The 19622-nt window shown below is 43.6% G+C and overlaps 1 protein-coding gene across 1 annotated transcript in view; it reads left to right on the top strand.

Moving 5' to 3' along the window:
* The window catches only part of dcps (decapping enzyme, scavenger), a 63344-nt gene that overhangs the window by 667 nt on the left and 43055 nt on the right, over window positions 1-19622 (top strand). The window contains exon 2 of the mRNA XM_080182243.1: window positions 8074-8242. Coding sequence (XP_080038369.1) covers window positions 8074-8242 — 169 coding nt within the window. The remainder of the gene's footprint in view (window positions 1-8073; window positions 8243-19622) is intronic.

The following is a 19622-nucleotide window of genomic DNA, read 5'->3' as shown; positions in this document are numbered from 1 at the left end:
CATATATATAAACAAACTCAATTTACAATATAATGGTTGGAATGTGAGTCTTTACAGGTAATCAAGTCTTTACAGGCACAGATAATATGAGTGGAGAGAGGGTTAAGCACAGGTTAAAGAGATGTGTCTCCAGCCAGGACAGTTAGTGAGATTTTATTGTCTCCAGCCAGGACAGTTAGGATAATCTCACTAACTGTCCTGGCTGGAGACAATACGCATCTCCTTAACCTGTGCTTAACCCTTTCTCCATTCACATTGTCTGTGCCTTTAAGACTTGATTACCTGTAAAGACTCGCATTCCAACCATTATTTTGTAAATTGAGTTTGTGTCTTTATATGCCCTGTTTGTGAACACAACTCCCACTCACCTGATGAAGGGGCAGCGCACCGAAAGCTAGTGGCTTTTGCTACCAAATAAGAACATAAGAAATAGGAGCAGGAGTAGGCCATCTAGCCCTTCGAGCCTGCCCCGCCATTCAATAAGATCATGGCTGATCTGTCGTGGCTCAGTTCCACATTCCCGCCCTCTCCCCATAACCCTTAATCCCCTCGCTTATCAAAAACCCATCAACCCACGTCTTAAAAATATTTAGCGAGGCAGCCTCCACCACCTCAACGGGCAGAGAATTCCAGAGATTCACCACCCTTTGAGTGAAGAAGTTCCTCCTCAACTCCGTTCTAAACCGCCCCCCCTTTATCTTGAGGCTGTGCCCCCTAGTCCTACTGTCCTTTCTGAGCGGGAAGAGTCTCTCCACCTCTATCCTATCCATCCCATTCATCATCTTATGTGTCTCAATGAGATCTCCTCTCATTCTTCTAAACTCTAACGAGTACAAGCCTAGTTTATTCAGCCTCTCCTCATAGCTCAACCCCCTTAACTCCGGTATCAGCCTAGTAAACCTCCTCTGCACTCCCTCCAAGGCCAAAATACCCTTGCGTAAGTGCAGCGACCAAAACTGCACACAGTACTCCAGCTGCGGCCTCACCAATGCCCTATACAGCCGCAGCAAGACCTCCCTACTTTTATGTTCAATCCCCCTCGCTATGAAGGCCAGCATCCCATTTGCCTTCCTGACCACCTGCTGCACCTGCAGGCTGGGTTTTTGCGACTCATGCACAAGGACCCCGAGGTCCCTCTGCACCGTCACCTGCTGCAGTTTTTCGCCACGTAAGTAATAGTCCTTCCTACCATTATTCCTACCAAAGTGGACCACCTCACACTTGCCAACATTAAATTCCATTTGCCATTTCCTGGTCCATTCGCCCAGCCTATCTAGATCCTTCTGCAGACTCTCTACACCCTCCGCGCAATTTGCCGTTCCACCAATCTTGGTGTCATCAGCAAATTTCGACACCATATAAACATGTTGGAAACATGTTGGACTTTAACCTGGTGTTGTGAGACTTCTTATTATAACACTTAGACGTTTCAAACCTTTTAAAACAGATCCTGCATTTTAATTCACCATCTGCTGCCTAGGAAAAGCATAACTAAGGACCCCACGCACCCCGGACATTCTCTCTTCCACCTTCGTCAGTTGGAAAAAGGTACAAATGTCTGAGGTCATGTACCAACCAACTCATGAAACAGTTTCTTTCCTGCTGCTGTCAGACTTTTGAATGGACCCTCCTCACACTAAGTTGATCTTTCTCTACGCCCTAAGTATGACTGTGACACTACATTCTGTACTCTGTCATTTCCTTCTCTATGCTGGTGTACTTTGTTTAACGAGAGAAACAGTACTTTTTACTAGATACTAATACATGTGACAATAATATTTCAAATCTAAGACCATAACATGTAGGCGTAGAAATAGCTCATTTGGCCCATCAAGTCTAGACTACCATTCAGCGAGATCATGACTGATCTCCTCAGCACACTCTTCAAGAACTTGACCTTCTTTCCACTCCTTCAGTACTTTTCAGTTGAGACCAAAGTATGGGCCTCAGTTGATTTTCAAAGATTGATACAGGTGCTACTTTCCCTTTTGCAGTGTGGTCCTCCATTGAATGAAGCAAGGCATTTTCTTTGGAAGACTCATCAAGAATGGGATGTAATAGTTGTGGCCTAACCTGAATTATTATCACAATATGCTTGATTTGAAGCTATCACATAATACCCAGTCACCCTCTCACTCCAATTAGTGTACACCTAACTTTAAAAGGAGCAGAAAGCAGCATAAATCAGGCCACAAGTGCTGAATCCTCATATCCTTTCGAGCCTTAGCATTTTAATTTCAACTCATTTCATCATTATCCATACATTCCAGTTACAACATATTAAAGAATCCACGATCAAGGACATTTTCCAATTTTTAAGTTGACTTATTAAAAGGCAGTCAAATAATTAGAAAATGCAAAGCTGCTTACAGCAATGATTTACTTTAAAAATACATAGAATATAGCTCTTAATATACAAATAAAATTACTTTGGTTCTCTGGACCTCAGATTCTAGTGTCGGTGATGAGTTACCAACCCTTCCACCCTCATCCCTGCACTGCCGAGCAGGATTAGTCAAAGAATGCTCACTTATGTGTGTTGAATGCTTTATGTACACTCTCAGCAGCTTCAGTTTCACCTGTGCATGTTTCCAACAAAGTCTCTGAATATGTTTGCATTCTCCATGAGTGAGTTTTTTCTTTTCTGGTCGGTGACAAGTCAGGACCTCTTATGATTCTCTGTCTGCCTTCGTTGAGAGGTGGCTCTCCCTTATGGCTGGGAAGCCATTCATGTTATCCAGGATCTCACCATTGATCTTCATTGATGGGGGGAGGTGTTGTGCTGTGGGTGCTGGCTGGAAGAGGACCTTAGTTTCCTGGGTGTTAAGTGAAAGTCCTTCTCATATACTTGAGAAAAAGAGTTGATAATGTCCTGGAGTTCATTTTCTGAGAGAGCGCACAGGTGTTATCTGTATATTGAAGGTCTGTGATTGAGCTTGGAATGATTTTAGTTTTGAATTGGGGGTAGGTTGAAGACAGCTCTGTAGATTTATCGCCACAACTGTGTGTAATTTTCTGGAGGTGAGCTGCAGTGTAGCAGTGAGGTACATAGAGAATAGGGTTAGTGCAATAACCCCACTCTTCACTGACAGCGGGTCAAGAATTACAACTTGAGTGTCATTGTGCAGCAGGCAGAGAGCGACAGATTTCTGTAGGCAGGTAAATTTAAGGAGGATACTCCATCAGACCGAGTTAGAGGTTCTTGTGAGTTGAAAAGAACAATACACAGTGGTTAGTGCTGCTCCTTGCATTATTCTTGGATTTACTGTGCAATGAAGGCTATGGCTGTGATGTCTCTCAGATGAAAACCACACTGCTTCTCTGGTGATTGAAGAGGATCCTTGCAATGACCTTCTCTGACAAACAGCAAGGAGACTCCTTTGTACTTACCATAAATTGATTGTCTTCCTTCTTGAATAGAGTCACAATCTCAGCGTCCCTGAGGCACATACACACATTCACACACCATCCACATCTATTCCTTTTTACAGATGAAGGAAATAAGATCATGCAGCCAAGCCATCTGCTGTGTTTCAGATTTTCAGTAGGGATTCAATCTGCAGATCTGTTGTTGTTTTTGTGTTATTGTATTGTAATTGCCAACATAAGTTAATGTCAAAATTTAAAAGGGACATGCCCCTGTTGATTAAAAGTCTACATACGCTGGAATGATGATTGTTTCTGGGTACAGATGGGGGGAAGAGGTTCCTGGCCACAATATCCAACTTGGACGTGGTAATAATAATTGCTGGCACTCGGCCCCTTCCTCTCTGTGAACATCAACTTTACTCATGGACCAACGTTGCTCATCATCCTGTCACACCTGAAACAGATCGTTTGGATCCCTCCCTCTCTTCACTCCAGGCACCGCTCCTCCACCCACCCCCCCCCCCCCCCCACACACACACACACACACACACACACACACACACACACTGCCCTATTCTGGTTTTCACTGAGAATTCTGGTTTTCACTGAGAAGTCTCTACTGCCTTTCACTTGGAACTGACTCAATCCTTCCTGGCTGGACCAGTGGTTATATATCGCATAGAAAGAATTCATATTCATGTATCACTTCAGTAAGGGCTCCCCAGAGCACTTCACTGAATTCCATTGAAATTGAAGCGAGACTGTTATGTAAACAAGAGCTCTGCATACTACTCTTTTGAGCACATTCAGGACGCATTGTTATTCCCCTAGTTGGTTGAGTCCACCCACCAGTCCAGCCAACGAGAGGTCAATTCACCAAATCTCAAATAAGAGAGAATGTGAATTAGGTGCCTGAAATAACAAAGGAGAACTCTGGCAGTTTTGGTGAATTCTTCTGAAAGAAGGGGCAGTGAGCTGTTTTTCTCTAAAAGTGCAGCAAGTAACTAATGGATGAGATCTTAGAATGGTTAAAGCGTATAAATTGGCCGTGTGAACCATGCTGCCTCTGTGCAAGAGTAATTCAGTTAGTTCCAGTCTGCCTTTTCTCCATAACTTCAAATTTTCTCTCTTTAGTTTCTTACCCAATTCATTTTGAAAGCCACATTTCAATTGATCCCTCCTACACTCTCAGGCTCTGCAGCCCAGATCCTAACCACTCGTTGCATGAAAATGATTTTCCTCATGTAACAGCCTTTCTGGTTATGGGAATATTTACTCTCTGTCTGCTCTATCTAGTCACTTGGTGATTTTGAACCCCTGTATCAAACCTCTCTTCAGGGAGAACAGATCCAGCTTCTCCAATCTGTTTAGATAACTGAAAGCACAGATCTCTGGCACCACTCTCATAAACTTTCATTGCACCCTCTCATCTATCATAAATCTTGGTCCCTAGAATTGGCCCAATACTCCAAGTTGTGGCTGGACCAGTATTTTATAAAGGTTCATCATAATTTCCTTGCTTTCATTCTCTATGCCTCAATTGATTAAACCCAAGATTTCGTTTGCATTTTTAACCATTTGCATTGATTTGAGCAATAAACCCTTAGGTCTTTCTGTTTCTGCATCCACTTTAGAATCATATTCCATTTTACGTTGCCTCTCTTCATTCTTCTGACAAAAATTTATCTCTTAATGAATCTCTGCCCATTGCACCAGCCCTTCTAAGTCTTCTTGAAATCTATTACTATCCCCATAGTTCACAACAGCTTTGTGTCAGTTGCAAATCTTGACTTGTGTCCTGCATACCCAAATTTAGGTCATTTTGTATGTCAGAAAGCAGTGATCTGAGAAGTCATAGAGAACAGCTCTCTATACATTCCTTCAATCTGAGAAGCAACTATTCACCTCCACCCTGTTTCTTGCCACTCAACCAACTCTATATCCATGCTGTCACTGTCCCTTTTATTCCATAAGCATTTACTGGAATGTGGTATTTTATTGCTTTTTGGAAGTACATATACATTACATTAACCGCATTATCCTTATCAGCCATCTCTGTTACCTCATCAAACAGCCCGTGTAACTGTTAGAAATGATAATCCGGGACCAAAATTAAAATATTTCCCATCGCCAAGATTGAACTGTAGTGGCTGGGTTTTTCCATTAGTATGTTTCTTGGGTGGGAGGTACTAAAACTCCATTGAAGTTACTGTGAAAATCCCCTAGTCACCACACTCCGGTGCCTGTTAGGGTACACCAATCAGTGTTGTTCACTGATCAACACCACCATCAGGGACCTGGGTTTGATTCCCAGCTTAGGTCACTGTCTGTGTGGTGCCTGCATGTTCTTCCCGTGTCTGCGTGGATTTTCTCTGGGTCCTCCGATTTCCTTCCACATTCCAAAAGACGTGCTCATTAGGCGCATTGGCGATGCTAAATTCTCCTTTGTTGGAGTGTGGCGACTAAGGGATTTTCACAGTAACTTCATTGCAGTGTTAATGTAAGCCTACTTATGACTAATAAATAAATAAGCTTTACTTATGTTTTTGTTACAAGATCATTAAAAATACCAAGTGATGCATAGCTTTACAGAAATTACATAGTTACCGAAGCTACCCAATATAAAACCAGCGCTGGAGAGATGATTAGTGTGCCAAAGTTAAGGCAACAAGGTTCATTTAAAATATAACATGACACATTAACTAATACATTCCTTAGTCATAAAAGTCAAAAGAACTACATAGCTACAAAAGCTAATTACAGATCTTAATTCTAAACTTACAGAATCAATGATGGCTACATACTGTGAAGGAAAATGAATATTTCTTCCTTTAAAACATTATAAATTAAACGACAATAATTTAAGGCAAAAGGCCATTCTGCAGTCGGCCATTTATTCTTATGGGAGTACAACAGATAAGTTTTAAATCTAGAGAGGTTGATGGTCTCAGACCAGAACTGTTCAACCATGACGTCTTGTATCCTTGCTTTAGTCGTACGGCTTTTCTCTATTGTTAAGTATGATTGAGACTGCTAATCAAAAATGTACTTGCATCCCATAATTCAGCTTAATATCACATTATGTTAACATATTTCCATTGCTTAATTACTGCACATAATGCAGGGTTGCACAGTAAAGCCCAAGGATCCTGACGGCCAGTGCATTTTTATTAAAGAGCTAGATTTCTGAATAACTGTTAAAGTTTGCCGACGGCTCTGGGAAAAAGAGCACCTAAATGTTATTGCTGTCTCTCTCCTCCCCAGCTCATTCTCTGTTCAATATTCAATGCCTGAAGTTTAGGAAAAGGCACTGTTGCCTCACAGCTCCAGGGACCCAGGTTCAATTCCAGACTTGGGTGACTGTGTGGAGTTTGCACATTCTCCCCGTGTCTGCTTGGGTTTCCTCTGGTTGCGCCACTTTCTTCCCACAGTCCAAAAACGTGCAGGTTAGGTGAATTGGCCATGATAAATTGCCTCATTGTGTCCCAAGATGTATAGGTTAGGAGGATTAGAGGGAAAAATATGTGGGGTTACAGGGACAGGGCCTGGGGTGGGATGCCTGTCAAAGGGTTGGTGCAGAATCAATCAGCTGAATAGTCTCTTGATCTGTAGGAATGCTATGATTCATAACTAATTATAAATAATTATCAAAATAAACCTTTACACCTTACACCTATTTTAAGCAGCTGTGTAACATTTGAAGCTCTCCAGTTCTTTGGCACTATCTAAGAAGGATTGGAGGATTACTGTCAGTACTTCTGTAGTTTCCTTCTGTACTTCCCTCCATATCCTTGGATGCCTTCCACGATTCTAATGCTTTATTTATTTTTAAGTACAGTTAACGTTTCTCAAAGATACTCTATCAATTTTTCTCCCATCTGGTATCTTAACCACTTCCACTTTCACTGTGATTTCCCTATGTTTCTTGGACAACTTGTCTCCAGGAATATTCACAGTACCTAGCCTTGTCCTTGTTTGACAGTACAACATGATATCACGATGTGGTTATGTACATCTGCTGCTCAGCAATCATATTGCCTACACTTTGTGCATTTATGTACATTCTGTACAAATTAATTTATTCCTTACAATGTTTCTTCTTGATCTGATCCCACCTAATACCATAATATTTCTTACTCTGATGCTTTTTGTCGCTCTCAATACTTTGAGCACCTTGCTTCTCCCTGCAAACCTTATATTCTTGTCCCTGTTTTCTGTGGGGAGAGACAGAGAGTTAATGTTTTGAGTTCATTATCACTCTTCTCCAGAACACTCCGAGAGGACCTTTTTTTTGCTTATTCCATTGCCTCTTTAGCCTTGCATCAGCAACTGTTTTGTCATTTAATCTCTCATGTCTTTTACTCTACCGTGACCCTTTCTTGTTGTTCTTTTTCCCACCATTGCCCCCTTTCACTTGCTTAACATCTATTACAAATCTAACTTTTTCCAGTTCTGATGCAAGGTCATCCAGCTGAAGTGTTAACTCTGTTTCTCAAACTACCGATACTGCCAAAATGCTGAGTGTTTCCAGCTTTCTAACATCTGCAGTACTTTGCTTTTGTTTCTATGTGATGGTAGATTAAAGGACTATTCCTTTTGGCCAGTTATGGTCAAACTATGTTCGTTAGAGCAGACACATTGCACTGTACCTTATCGTTGTGGTAGAGAGCTTTATTTTGGTAAAAGATTTCTTTAATGTGGCAGGTTGGCCAGGATTGCGGAGAAGCCCAGGATGCTGTGGTCATTCTAGAGAAGACACCTTTCTGTGAGGAAACCCTGCCGCAACTTCTCAACAAGGATGCAGATCTCCGCCTTCAGATGAAGAATGACATCTACAGCACACACCACCTCTACCCTCTTCCATCTTTCAATGGTATGATACAGCCCAGCCCAGCCCTGATGTCCACACACAATTGCAGTAAAAAGTCTGACAACACCACGTTTTAGTCCAACCTATTTATTTGATAATATACTCACAAGCTTTCGAAAGCTTGTTGAGTATATTATCAAATAAATAGGTTGGACTAAAACCTGGTGTTGTCAGACTTTTTACTGTGTTTACGCCAGTCCAACGCCGGCATACCCACATCACACACAATTGGCCAGCATCAAGCTGGGCTGTAGCTTACTTTAGAACATTAGTTACAGATTAATAGTTTCTAAATGCACTTAGCTGAAATGCAGGTGGGTGTAAAGCTTTCATACTTGTCCACTTAAAATTTCAGAAGTACGGGCAACATAGTGGCACAGTGATTAGCACTGCTGCCTCCCAGTGCCAGGGACCTGGGGTCAATTCGTGGCTTGGGTCACTGTCACGTTCTCCCCGTATCTCCCCATATTGGGCAGCACGGTAGCACAGTGGTTAGCACTGCTGCGTCACAGCTCCAGGGTCCTGGGTTTGATTCCTGGCTCGGGTCACTGTCAGTGTGGAGTTTGCACATTCTTCTCGTGTCTGCGTGGGTTTCCTCCGGGTACTCCGGTTTCCTCCCACAGTCTAAAGATGTGTGGTTTAGGTTGATTGGCCATGCTAAAAAATTGCCCCTTAGTGTCTCAGGGACGTGTAGGTTAGAGGGATTAGTGGGTATAGTATGTAGGGATATGGGGATAGGGCCTGGTGGGATTGTGTTCGGTGCAGACTCGATGGGCCGAAGGGCCTCTTTCTGCACTGTAGAGTTCTACGAATTCTATGTATCTGTGTGGATTTCCTCTGAGTGCTCTGGTTTCTCCCCACAGTCCAGACGTGTACGGGTTAAGTGGATTGGCCATGCTAAATTGCCCCTTAGTGTCAGGGGCACTAGCTAGGGTACATGCATGGAGTTATGGGAATAGGGCCTGAGTGGTATTGTGGTCGGTGCAGACTCGATGGGCTGAACGGCCTCCTGTACTGTAGGATTCTGTCATTCTATGATCCTATACAGTTATTTGGAGAAAGCTTCGATAATAACAACTTGTTTCAATACAACATTTTTAATATAATGAAATCTTCCAAGGTGCTTCACAGGAGGTTGAAACAAAGTGCGGTACCAGAATACATAGGAATTAGGTCATCTGACCAAAGACTTGGTCAGAGGGATAGGTTTTAAGGAGTGTTGTAAAGGGGAAAAAAATGAGATGGAGACATGTGTTGGGGGCAGAATTCCAGAGCTTTCAGTCTCAGCAGCTAAAGGCTTGGCCAACAGTGGTGGAGCAATTAAAATCAGAGATGCACAAGAAACCAGAGTAGAGGAGCACAGACATCTTGCACAACGAAGGCAAGAATGAGGGTTTCAGCAACAAATGAGCTGAGATGCGGCAAAGCTGGTTGATGTTACAGAAGCAGAAATGGACGGTCTTAGTGATGGCACGAATCTAAGGCTGGGAAATCATCTCGCGATCAAATGTCAACAAAGTTGCAACATTCTGAGATAAGCCAGTCTGTTGGTCAGGGTGAGGAATGGGGTCAGTAGCTAGTGTAGTTGTGCATCACTGGGGTACAGTACTGATGTCACAATCTAATCCTGGAACATAGAAATGGTTGATGCAGATCTCACGAGGTATGACACAAGGTACAGTATTGCTACTTACAGATCTGTCACTGTACGATACTGGGGGGTACAGTATTTGTGGACACTAGTCTGTCACTGTGTAATATGGTGCAGAAATGGTTGGTGCAGATCTCACAAGTTATAACATTGGGCTACAATAATAGTGAGTACAGATCTGTCATTGTATAATACTGGGTACAGTAGTGACAAGTGCACATCTGCCACTATAATACTGGGGTCCAGTACTGGTGGGTGCAGATCTGTAGCTGTATAACACTAGATTACTGCGTAGATGGTTACAGCTCTGCCCCTATAACACTGAAGTACAGGTTTATCGCTATCAAAGTAGGGGGCACAATATAGATGGATACAGATCTATAGCTTTATCAAACTGCCATACGAACCTGGGAGGAACAAGCCACTAACACTGGGGTACAGTATAGGTGGGAGTGTCCAATCTAGACATGTTTTTCCAGGTCCTGAAATTGGTGCTATTTGAAGCCTAGGTAGTTTGGTCCTAATAGTGATGCTACATTTTGTTGAGTTTTGTCTGTTTGAATTTCGCATGTCTGGAAGTTCAGAAAGAGAAGTTGTCAATGTTGTCACCAGGTTGATAAATCTGAAAAAGATCTCTGAGTACAAGCAACTTTTGATATTTGTAAGTTAGTGAGAGCTTGGACTTAAACATATATGTGCTACTCAAAGCTTCATGTGACATGAGCTGTGTTAACACAAGATTCCATTTCTTATGGCTAGTGATGTGAAAAAATTAAATATTGAATTCCTTTGTCTTGTGTTAGCCAGTTCCTATAACTGATTGGCATCCACTGTGTGACTGGAGGGAGAACCTTGAGTTTCAAGTCCCACTCCTGATTTGAGTACAAAAATCGCGGATGTCACTGCAGTGCGGTACTTAAGGAGTGTTGCCCTGTCAGAGATGCCACCATTCGGATAAAATCTTAACCCAATGAATGTTAAAGATAGCACATAATTAATCAATGAGCGGGCAAGGTCTCTGGTAATAAAAGCACTACTGTGAATGCTGGAAATCTGAAATAAAAACAGGAAATGTTGTAAGTGTTCAACAGGTCTGGAGAGAGAAACAGAATTAACTGTTTGAGTCTTAAGTACCAAAGAGAGGGAGAAGTGTGATAGATTGGGGTTTATTGTGTCATTTCTTGTGAGATCTGCACCAACCATTTCTATGCCCCAGCATTACACAGTGACATCAGTACTGTACCCCAGTGATGCACAGCTACACTAGCCACTGACTCCGTTCCTCACTCTGACCAACAGACTGGCTTATCTCAGAATGGTGTACATTGAGCCAAGTAGAAAGTAAGCTTAAGTAGGAGCTATAGAACCATAGAACCCTACAGTGCAGAAAGAGGCCCGTCAGCCGATCGAGTCTGCACCGACCACAATCTCACCCAGGCCCTACCCCCATATCCCTACATATTTTACCCACTAATCCCTCTAACCTAAGCACCTCAGGACACTAAGGGGTAATTTTAGCATGACCAATCAGCCTAACCCACACATCTTTGAACTGTGAGAGGAAACTGGAGCACCCAGAGGAAACCCACGCAGACACAAGGAGAACGTGCAAACTCCACACAGACAGTGACCCGAACCGGGAATTGAACCCAGGTCCCTGGAGCTGTGAAGCAGCAGTGCTAACCACTGTGCTACCATACCGTGGAGCTGGGAGAGATTGCACAATGATGTGTAGGCCATAAGACCATGGAAGTGTTAAAGGCAGTGTGATGGATGGTAGATATACTGTTCGCTCTGTTGTCTTGATATATATTCATTACTCAACCAACATCAATAAGGCAGGATTTGTGTCATCCCCACATTGCTGTTAGATGTTGGTTGCCGAATCAGACTTTTTGCATAGCAGTCTCTATTGTTTGGAGCATAAACTTTATAATTAATGTCCTTCACTTTATAATTTATTACTCTCATTTCCATGTACTAAATTTTAGACAGGCTTTAGTGCATCATGTTGAAGGAAATGGCAATACAAAGGCTGGCATTGCGCCATGGACCGCAGATCTTGCTGGTAATTATTCATACTTGCGTTACAATATTCAATTTCGGCAACTGAACTGGGTGATAAACTTTTATAGTTTTGAAGTCGGTTTCCTATTTTGGAATGGATCCAGAGAAAGTTTCCCACATAGATCAACAGGACATTGCATAATCTTGTATATAGTAAGCAGCGAGGGTGACGAGTAAGATTTCAGTATGGCATAGATAGAATGGTGAAATACAGATGATAGCTGAAATTTAACACTGAGAATCGCAAAGCGGTTGATTTTGCTGGGAAGAATGAGGAGAGACAATATAAACTAAATGGTATAATTTCAGTGGGATTTCAGGAATGGAGAGACATGGAAGCACCAAAGATTTATGGAAGAAAAAGATATCTTTCAGCCTGTTGTCTCTGTACCAGCGAAAAAACAGCGACCCTGCCTAAGCCCACTTGCCAGATTTTGGTCCTTAGCCTTGTAAGTTAAAGCAATTCAACTACATATGAATGCAATGAGGATTTCATCCCCTGCCACCCTTTTATTCCAGTCCTCACCACCCTCTGGGCAAAAATATCTCCTTAACTCCCCTATAATCCTTTTGCCAGTTACTTTCAATCTATGAATCCTGGTTATTGACCTCTCTGTTAAGGGAAATAAGTCTTTCCTACCCACTTTATCTAGGCCCCTTGAAATTGTGTTGTTTCAAATCAGTTAAGTCTCTCCTAGGAAGGTAAATATGTGGGGTTATGGGGAAAGGGCCTGAGTGGAGTTGTTGTCGATGCAGGCTTGATGGGCCGAATGGTCGCCTCCTGCACCGTAAGTATTCTATCTTCCGTCCCAAAGTAAACAACCTCAACTTACCCAATCTTTTCTTTTGGCTAAAATTCTCCATTCTTGATAACAGTAATCTCCTTTGTAGTCTCTATAAGTGCAGGCATATCCTTCCTGTAAAGGGTGTGTACATAATCCTCTCGAGTTTTACACAATTCCAGCATAACAACTATGCCTGCTGTGATAAATGAAAGCTTTCCTTTGGCTTCTACCTTATTTACTTGTCCTGCAACCGTCAGGGACCTGTGGACACGCTGTGTAAGCTGCCTCTGCCTTTCTCAGTTCCTCAAATGCTATGTTTTACAATTTTGGCGATCATGGCATGACAGCTTTCACGGTCCTTGATGGCAACCGGTATTGTGTTGTTCTTAAAACTTGTACTTCTTCAGCTTCTTAAGCTGTTGGCGTAGTTCCTTCTTTGATCTGCTGCCCCCAATTTACCAGTCACTACCAGATGACCTAGTTTCTATCTCTGATGTATATTCCCAAGGAAATTGTAGTTGTCTCTTGGTAGTCATCTGCAAGAGTTCTTCTTGTGTGTCTGCTTTCCTCAAATCAACCATGTTGGTTGTGTGTGTTTTCCAACTGATCCTCATTGTACATCTTAGAAAGTGCTGAATTGGCAAGAAAACTGGGGTAAACCACAATTGTCTTTTCAGTTCCGCTTCAGACCCGAATCCCCATGCGCTATGCAATGTAGGAGTCACAATCGCGAACCTCATTAAAAGCTCAGGGGGCAGGACCTATTCACGCCAGTCTGACAGCTCCGGAACTCCACGCATGCGCAATGGTCACGATCTGTCAGTCTCCCCATTTGTCGACCAGCTCGATCGCTAGCCAGCCCGGGACCCCCAAGTGCTGCCCTCCCCCGCACCCCCCCCCTCCACCTTCCACCCTCCACCCCACCCCACAGCCCGATCGCAGCCTCCACAAGCATTCCCAGGCGGGCCAGCCCCAATCTCCGTCCCGATCGCTGGCCTCCCTCCAGCCTTGACCGATCCCAATGCAGAGTGGCAGTGGGACTCCCCCACCAATTGTCCCGTTGGCCCTGCCCACAATAGGCTCTGCCATTTTGGAACTGCCCACGGGGCATGGCCACTTTGCCCCTTGGGCAGTGCCTGGGGCACAAGCTGGCACTGCTAGGGTGCCCATTCCCAGGAGGCACCAACCTCGTGCCCCCTCTCTCCAGGGGGCCCCGAGCTGTGATATTGAACTTCCATGTCTTGATCTGTGTCTTCACCTCATGTGCATTATTTCTCACGTTGAAGTACCTATCATTAATCACTGAATTTATTTTGTTGGCTGTCTTCCGCCTTCTGATTCTTGTGTATTCCACATTTACTTACTAACTTTCTGCCTTTCATTTCCAGCCCTGCTTCTTGACCTTCTGAATGTATGTTCCCCTAAGAGCAGCAAAGGCCAAGAGGAGATTTGATAGAGGGGTTTGAAGTTATGAAGTGCTTTGATAGAGTAAACAGGGAGAAACTGTTTCCAGTGACAGAAGGGTTTGTTATCATACAGCACGGATTTAAAGAATGTTTTTTATGCAGTTAGGTTCCCATTCCTCTGCCAAGCTGGTGTAAACCCTGTCATAGAAGCATGGAAAATAGGAACAGGAATAGGTCATTCAGCCCTTAAGAGCCTGCTGCACCATTCATGATCAGGGCTGATCATCCAACTCAGCAATCTGATCCCGCTTTCCCTCATTTCCTTTGATCCCTTTAGCCCCCAAGAGCTATTTTCTACAGGTCTAGCAAGTGGACTTCTGGAAGGCCTTCCCACCTAATTGAGGCAACTGATGCCCACTTAAGCACCTCATCCCTCCATCCCTGGTATTCACCCAGCAGAACTTCTTCATGTGTGGGCTCCCCATGAAGAAGTCAGACAGGCAAACCCTTTCAGAGTTGTTTCCAAGTTTGTGGCGGGACATGAGTCCCACGTTCAAAGGCATTCTTTGCCTATCATGGGACACAGCGTCCTGAAGAGCACCCCGCTGCCCCAAGACTCCTCATTCCACCATCATTTGCTTGCAGTTTCAGCCCCTCAGCAACCCTAGGCCTCAGGTGAGTGCATTGCAAGCAGAAACCACTGCTGCCAAGAAATTCAAAGCTGCCAGCCTCTGATGGGGCTTTGATCTCGAGGGGGGCCAGCCAGTGCCCAGTTAAGTTAGTAATTTGCACTTTCTTTCGGGAAGGCCCGCTGATTTAAATGATGTGGGGCTTTGCCGGCTCTGTAGCTGATGGGCGAGGCCTCCATCACCTCCATTAAATACCACCATTCCGTTCTGAGGAAAGACTGGGGTTTTTCTCTTTAGAGTGGGAATGTTCAACGGGTAATTTGGTTTGAAGTTTGGAGTGATTCCAGGAGAGACTGTTTTCAGTGGTAGAAGATTTTGTAACCAGCCAGCACATGAAGGGCGAATGTGAAGAATTTGTTTTATGCAGTGAGTTGTTAAAATCTGTAATTCACGCTACTTAAATACAAATATCATTTGTTTACCGTACCCGGAAAATAAGTTTGTCTGGGATCAAAATGGCAGGCCCGATAAATCAGAAAGATTATATCTTTCTAAAGATTGAATCATATTCAACAACAACTTTCAAATGGAATTGGAGATATATTTGAAGGGTAAAAAATTGCAGGGCAGTGGGAAGGGTGGAATGATATGAATGGATTTTTGCACAGCGAGCACAGTGATGATTGGCCTCCTGCCCCGAACCAGTCTATGGTTCTCGGAATCTTTTCCTTGTCATGTAGTGTTACCAATGTCAAACATTACAACCACCAGATGGTGGTATTCAGGCACTCCACTCAGGCATGTTGCTGCTGGCATCAAAGCATGCCCAGTGGCTGCAGTATTGCGATAATTACTGTGAGGAAGATCACTGGTGCCAGATTCTGCAGCATTATCATCTCGCTGGCAAAGGAAGAGTCGGCCTTCGTGTGAAGCCAACAGTTTATCAAAATAAAAATATGTTGGAAAATACCATTTGGTGCCTCAGCTGTGGATTTGATTAGTATTTTATTTCAATTAAGTGGTCCAAACAGGCACACGATAACACTCGATGCTTTTTTGTTCTGATTTATCGGGCCTGCCATTTTGATCCCAGACAAACTTATTTTCTGGGTGTGGTAGACAAATAATATTTGTATTTAAGCAGCGTGTCATTCCGCTGAATTGGCTCTTAAGATTTTTGTTTATTCTTTCATGGCAAATCCACCTCGCTGACAAGGTGGGAAATTGCTGCCCATGATAAGGTGATGATGAGCCACATTCTTGAACTGATGCAGTCCCTGTGTTATAGATATACCCATAGTTCTGTTAGGCAGGAAGTTCCATGATTTTTGACCCAGTGGCTGTGAAGAAATGGCCACGGTAAAGTTCCAAGTCAGGATGGTGTGTGACTTGGAGGGGAACTTGCAGGTGGTGGTGTTCTCATGCGTCTGTTGCCCTTGTCCTTCTAGGTGGTGGAGACCACAGGTTTGGACAGTGCTTGGCAAGCTGCTACAATGCACCTTAAAAATGGAACACGTGGCTGCCGCTGTGTGCCAGTGGTGGAGGGAGTGAATGTTTAATATGGTGGGTGGGGTGCCTTTTGAGCGTACTGCTTCATTCTGGATGGTGTTGAGCTTCTTGAGTGTTGCTGGAACTGCACTCATCCAGGCAAGTGGATAACATTCCATCATTTGTGTCTTGTAGGTGTGACATGGTTTGGGAAATTAGATTGTGATTAATCACTGAAGAATTCCCAGCTTCTGACCACATAACATAACCACAGTATTTATATGCCTGGTTAGGTTATGTTTTTGGTTAATGGTGACCTCAGAGATGTTGATGGTGGATGATTCAGCAATGCTAATGCCATTGAAATCAAAGGGGAATGGTTAAATTCTGTCTTGTTAGAAATGGTTATTGCCATGCAGTTGTGCAGCACAAATGTTACTTGCCACTTATCAGACCAAGCCCAAATGTTGTCTGTGACTTGTTGTGGATAGTACCTGAGGACTTATGAATGGCACTGGACACTGTGTAACCCTTAGCAAAAATCCCACCTCTCGCCTTATGTTGGAAGGCGTTCGATGAAGCAGCTGAAGATTGTTGCACTTAGGAGACTACCCAAAGGAACTTGTACAAATCCTAGGGGCTAAGATGATTGGGTTCCATTAAACACAACCATCATCCATTATGACGCCAACCAGTGATGAGTATTCCCATTTACATCAATTTTGCTACTGCTTCTTGATGTCACACTCACAAATGCTGCCTGATGTCAAGGGCAGTCACTCTACCTCACTCCTTGAGCTCTACTCTATTGTCTGTGTATTGACTAAAGCTGTAATGAGGTCAGAAGCTTAGTGCCTCTGTTGGAACCCAAACTTGGGCGTCAGTGAGCTGCTGAGTACATGCCACACGATAGCACTGCGGACAACACTTTCTATTACTTTGCTGATGGTCAAGAGTAGACTGATGGGGCAGTAATTGGCTGGTTTGTATTTGTCCTGCTTTTTGTGGACAATACATAATTGAGCAATTTTCCACTTGTCAGGCAGATGCCACCATTGTAGTTGTTTTCCATTAGCTTGGCGAGGGTATGGCAAGTTTTGCAGCACAAGTCTTCAAAACTACAACTGGGATGTTGTCAGGGTCCATAATGTTTGCTGTATGCAGTACCTCCAGTCGTTTCCTGATTCCTGGTGGGGTGAATTGAATTAGTTGAAGACTTGCATTTGTGATGTTGGGGACCTCTGGAGAGGCCAAGGTGAATCATCCACTTGGTACTTCTGGCTGAAGGTCATTTAAATGCTTCAGCCTTTTGAGTTGATAGGCTGAGATTCCTCCTCATTAAGGATGGGGATATTTGTGCAGCCTCTTCCTTGGGTTAATTACTTAATTGTCCACCACCATTCTCAACTGGATGTGCATGGACTGCAGAGTTTAGGTTTATTCCATTGGTTGTGGAATTTCTTAGGTCTGCCTACAGCATACTTCTACCATTGTTTGGCAGTAGTCTCGTGTTCACCAGATTGTACCCGCAGCATGCTGTGAAGGAACCAAAAAGAATAAAAAACCTACTTGATCTTGTGCTCACCAATTTGCCTGTTGCAGATCTATCTGTCCCTGACAGTATTGGTAGGAATGACCACTGCACAGACCGTGTGGCTGTGAAATCCAGTCTTCACATTGAGGAGACAGTCTGTTTATCGTGTTGTGCAATGCTACCACTGTGCTAAAAGGCACGGTGTTAGCTTCATCAGCTTGGCATCTCATTTGTAAATATGCCTGGTGCCATACCCAACGCACTCTCCTGCAATCCTCATTGATTCAGGGTTGATTCCCCGCCTTGATGGTAGAGGGTGGGGGAAAATGCTAGTCCATAAGGTTCCATATTGTGGTTGGAAACAATTCTGCTGCTGCTAATGATTTCGCAACACCTGATAGATGTCCAGTTTTGAGCTACTGGATCTTTCCTGAATGTGTTCCTTTTAGCACGGAGGTAGCGCCGCACAACATGATAAACATGCTGTCTCCTCAGTGTGAAGACTGGACTTCATAGCCACACGGTCTGTGCAGTGGTCATTCCTATCAATACTGTCAGGGACAGATACATCTGCAGCAGGCAAATTGGTAAGTACGAGGTCAGGTAGGTTTTTTATTCTTTTTGGTTCCTTCACAGCATGCTGCGGGCACAATCTGGCGAACATGCTCTTTGGGACTCGGTCAGTTGTGGTGCTACTAAGCCACTGTTGGTGATGGAGGTTGAAGTCCCACACTCTGGGTTCATTCTGCTCAGTGCTTCTTCCAAGTGGCAGAGGGAGAACAAGAGGTGGTCATTAAAAAGTTTTCTTGCCCATGTTTGACCTGATGCCACGAGCTCATGGGATTCAGAGTCAATGTTGAGAACTTTCAAAGCCACTCCTTCCAGGCAATATAATGTTCCACCACCACTGCTGGGTTTTTTCTCCCAGTGAGAGAGGACTTACCCAGGAATGCTAATGGAGGACTCTGGGGCACTGTCTGTAGGGTAAGATTTGGTGAGTATGACTATATCAGACCGTTGCTTGACTAGTCTGTGAGATAGCTCCAAATTTGGGCACAGGACCCCAGATAAAGGCAACATGGATACAGACCCGGATAAAGACAACTTAGCAAAATTGGCTGGGTACAGTATGTTGTTGGTGTTTCTGATGCCGAGTTGATCTGGAGTGATGATCTTGTTTTATTCCTTTTTGTCTATTTTGTTGTGGCTTGATAGACAATGTCAGAGGGCAGCTAAGAGCCAACCACATTATTCTTGGCCTGGAGTCACACGTCGGCTAGACTGGGTAAGGATAGCAGATTTCCCTCCCTAAAGGACATCAGTGAATCAGAAGAATTTGATGACAACCTAGGCTCCGTACACTGAATAACTTAGAAGTATTTCCCCATTTCAAGCGTATCCTGATAAGTGTGTTTTCATTTTAGTCCTGCTTGTTAATTAGATAAAGTTCCTGAATTACTGCTGCCTCCATTTTGATTTTAATGCAGTTACAGTACATGCAGGGTCTATTTTTAAACAAGTCACTGTTTCATTTACTGCCTCTCCCAGCCCCTTCATTCTCTTTAATTCACTACTTCTCCAACCCTTCTGCGCATGGGACACAAGTAGAAAGAGCAAGTTATTAAGAGTTGGTGAGTTACAAAGAGTTGGAGGATTTTGAGTCTGTTAGCTTCAAGGCAGCCAAGAGCTTTTAATGTGAAATTGTCAGGAACGTAACCCATCCCTACAACATGTTTTCTCACGGATAAGTGCTTTTGTTTGGCACGTTTTCATTTTGCACGCTATTTGATTTTGCAAACATTTTAGGAATGCTAAATGAGAGG

This window comes from Carcharhinus amblyrhynchos, unplaced genomic scaffold, assembly GCF_965287045.1.
Source record: "Carcharhinus amblyrhynchos unplaced genomic scaffold, sCarAmb.v2.hapA scaffold_49, whole genome shotgun sequence".
NCBI classification, from domain to species: Eukaryota; Metazoa; Chordata; class Chondrichthyes; order Carcharhiniformes; family Carcharhinidae; genus Carcharhinus; species Carcharhinus amblyrhynchos.
Note: the sequence above shows the minus strand (reverse complement) of the source record. Positions and strands in the feature narration are given on the sequence as shown.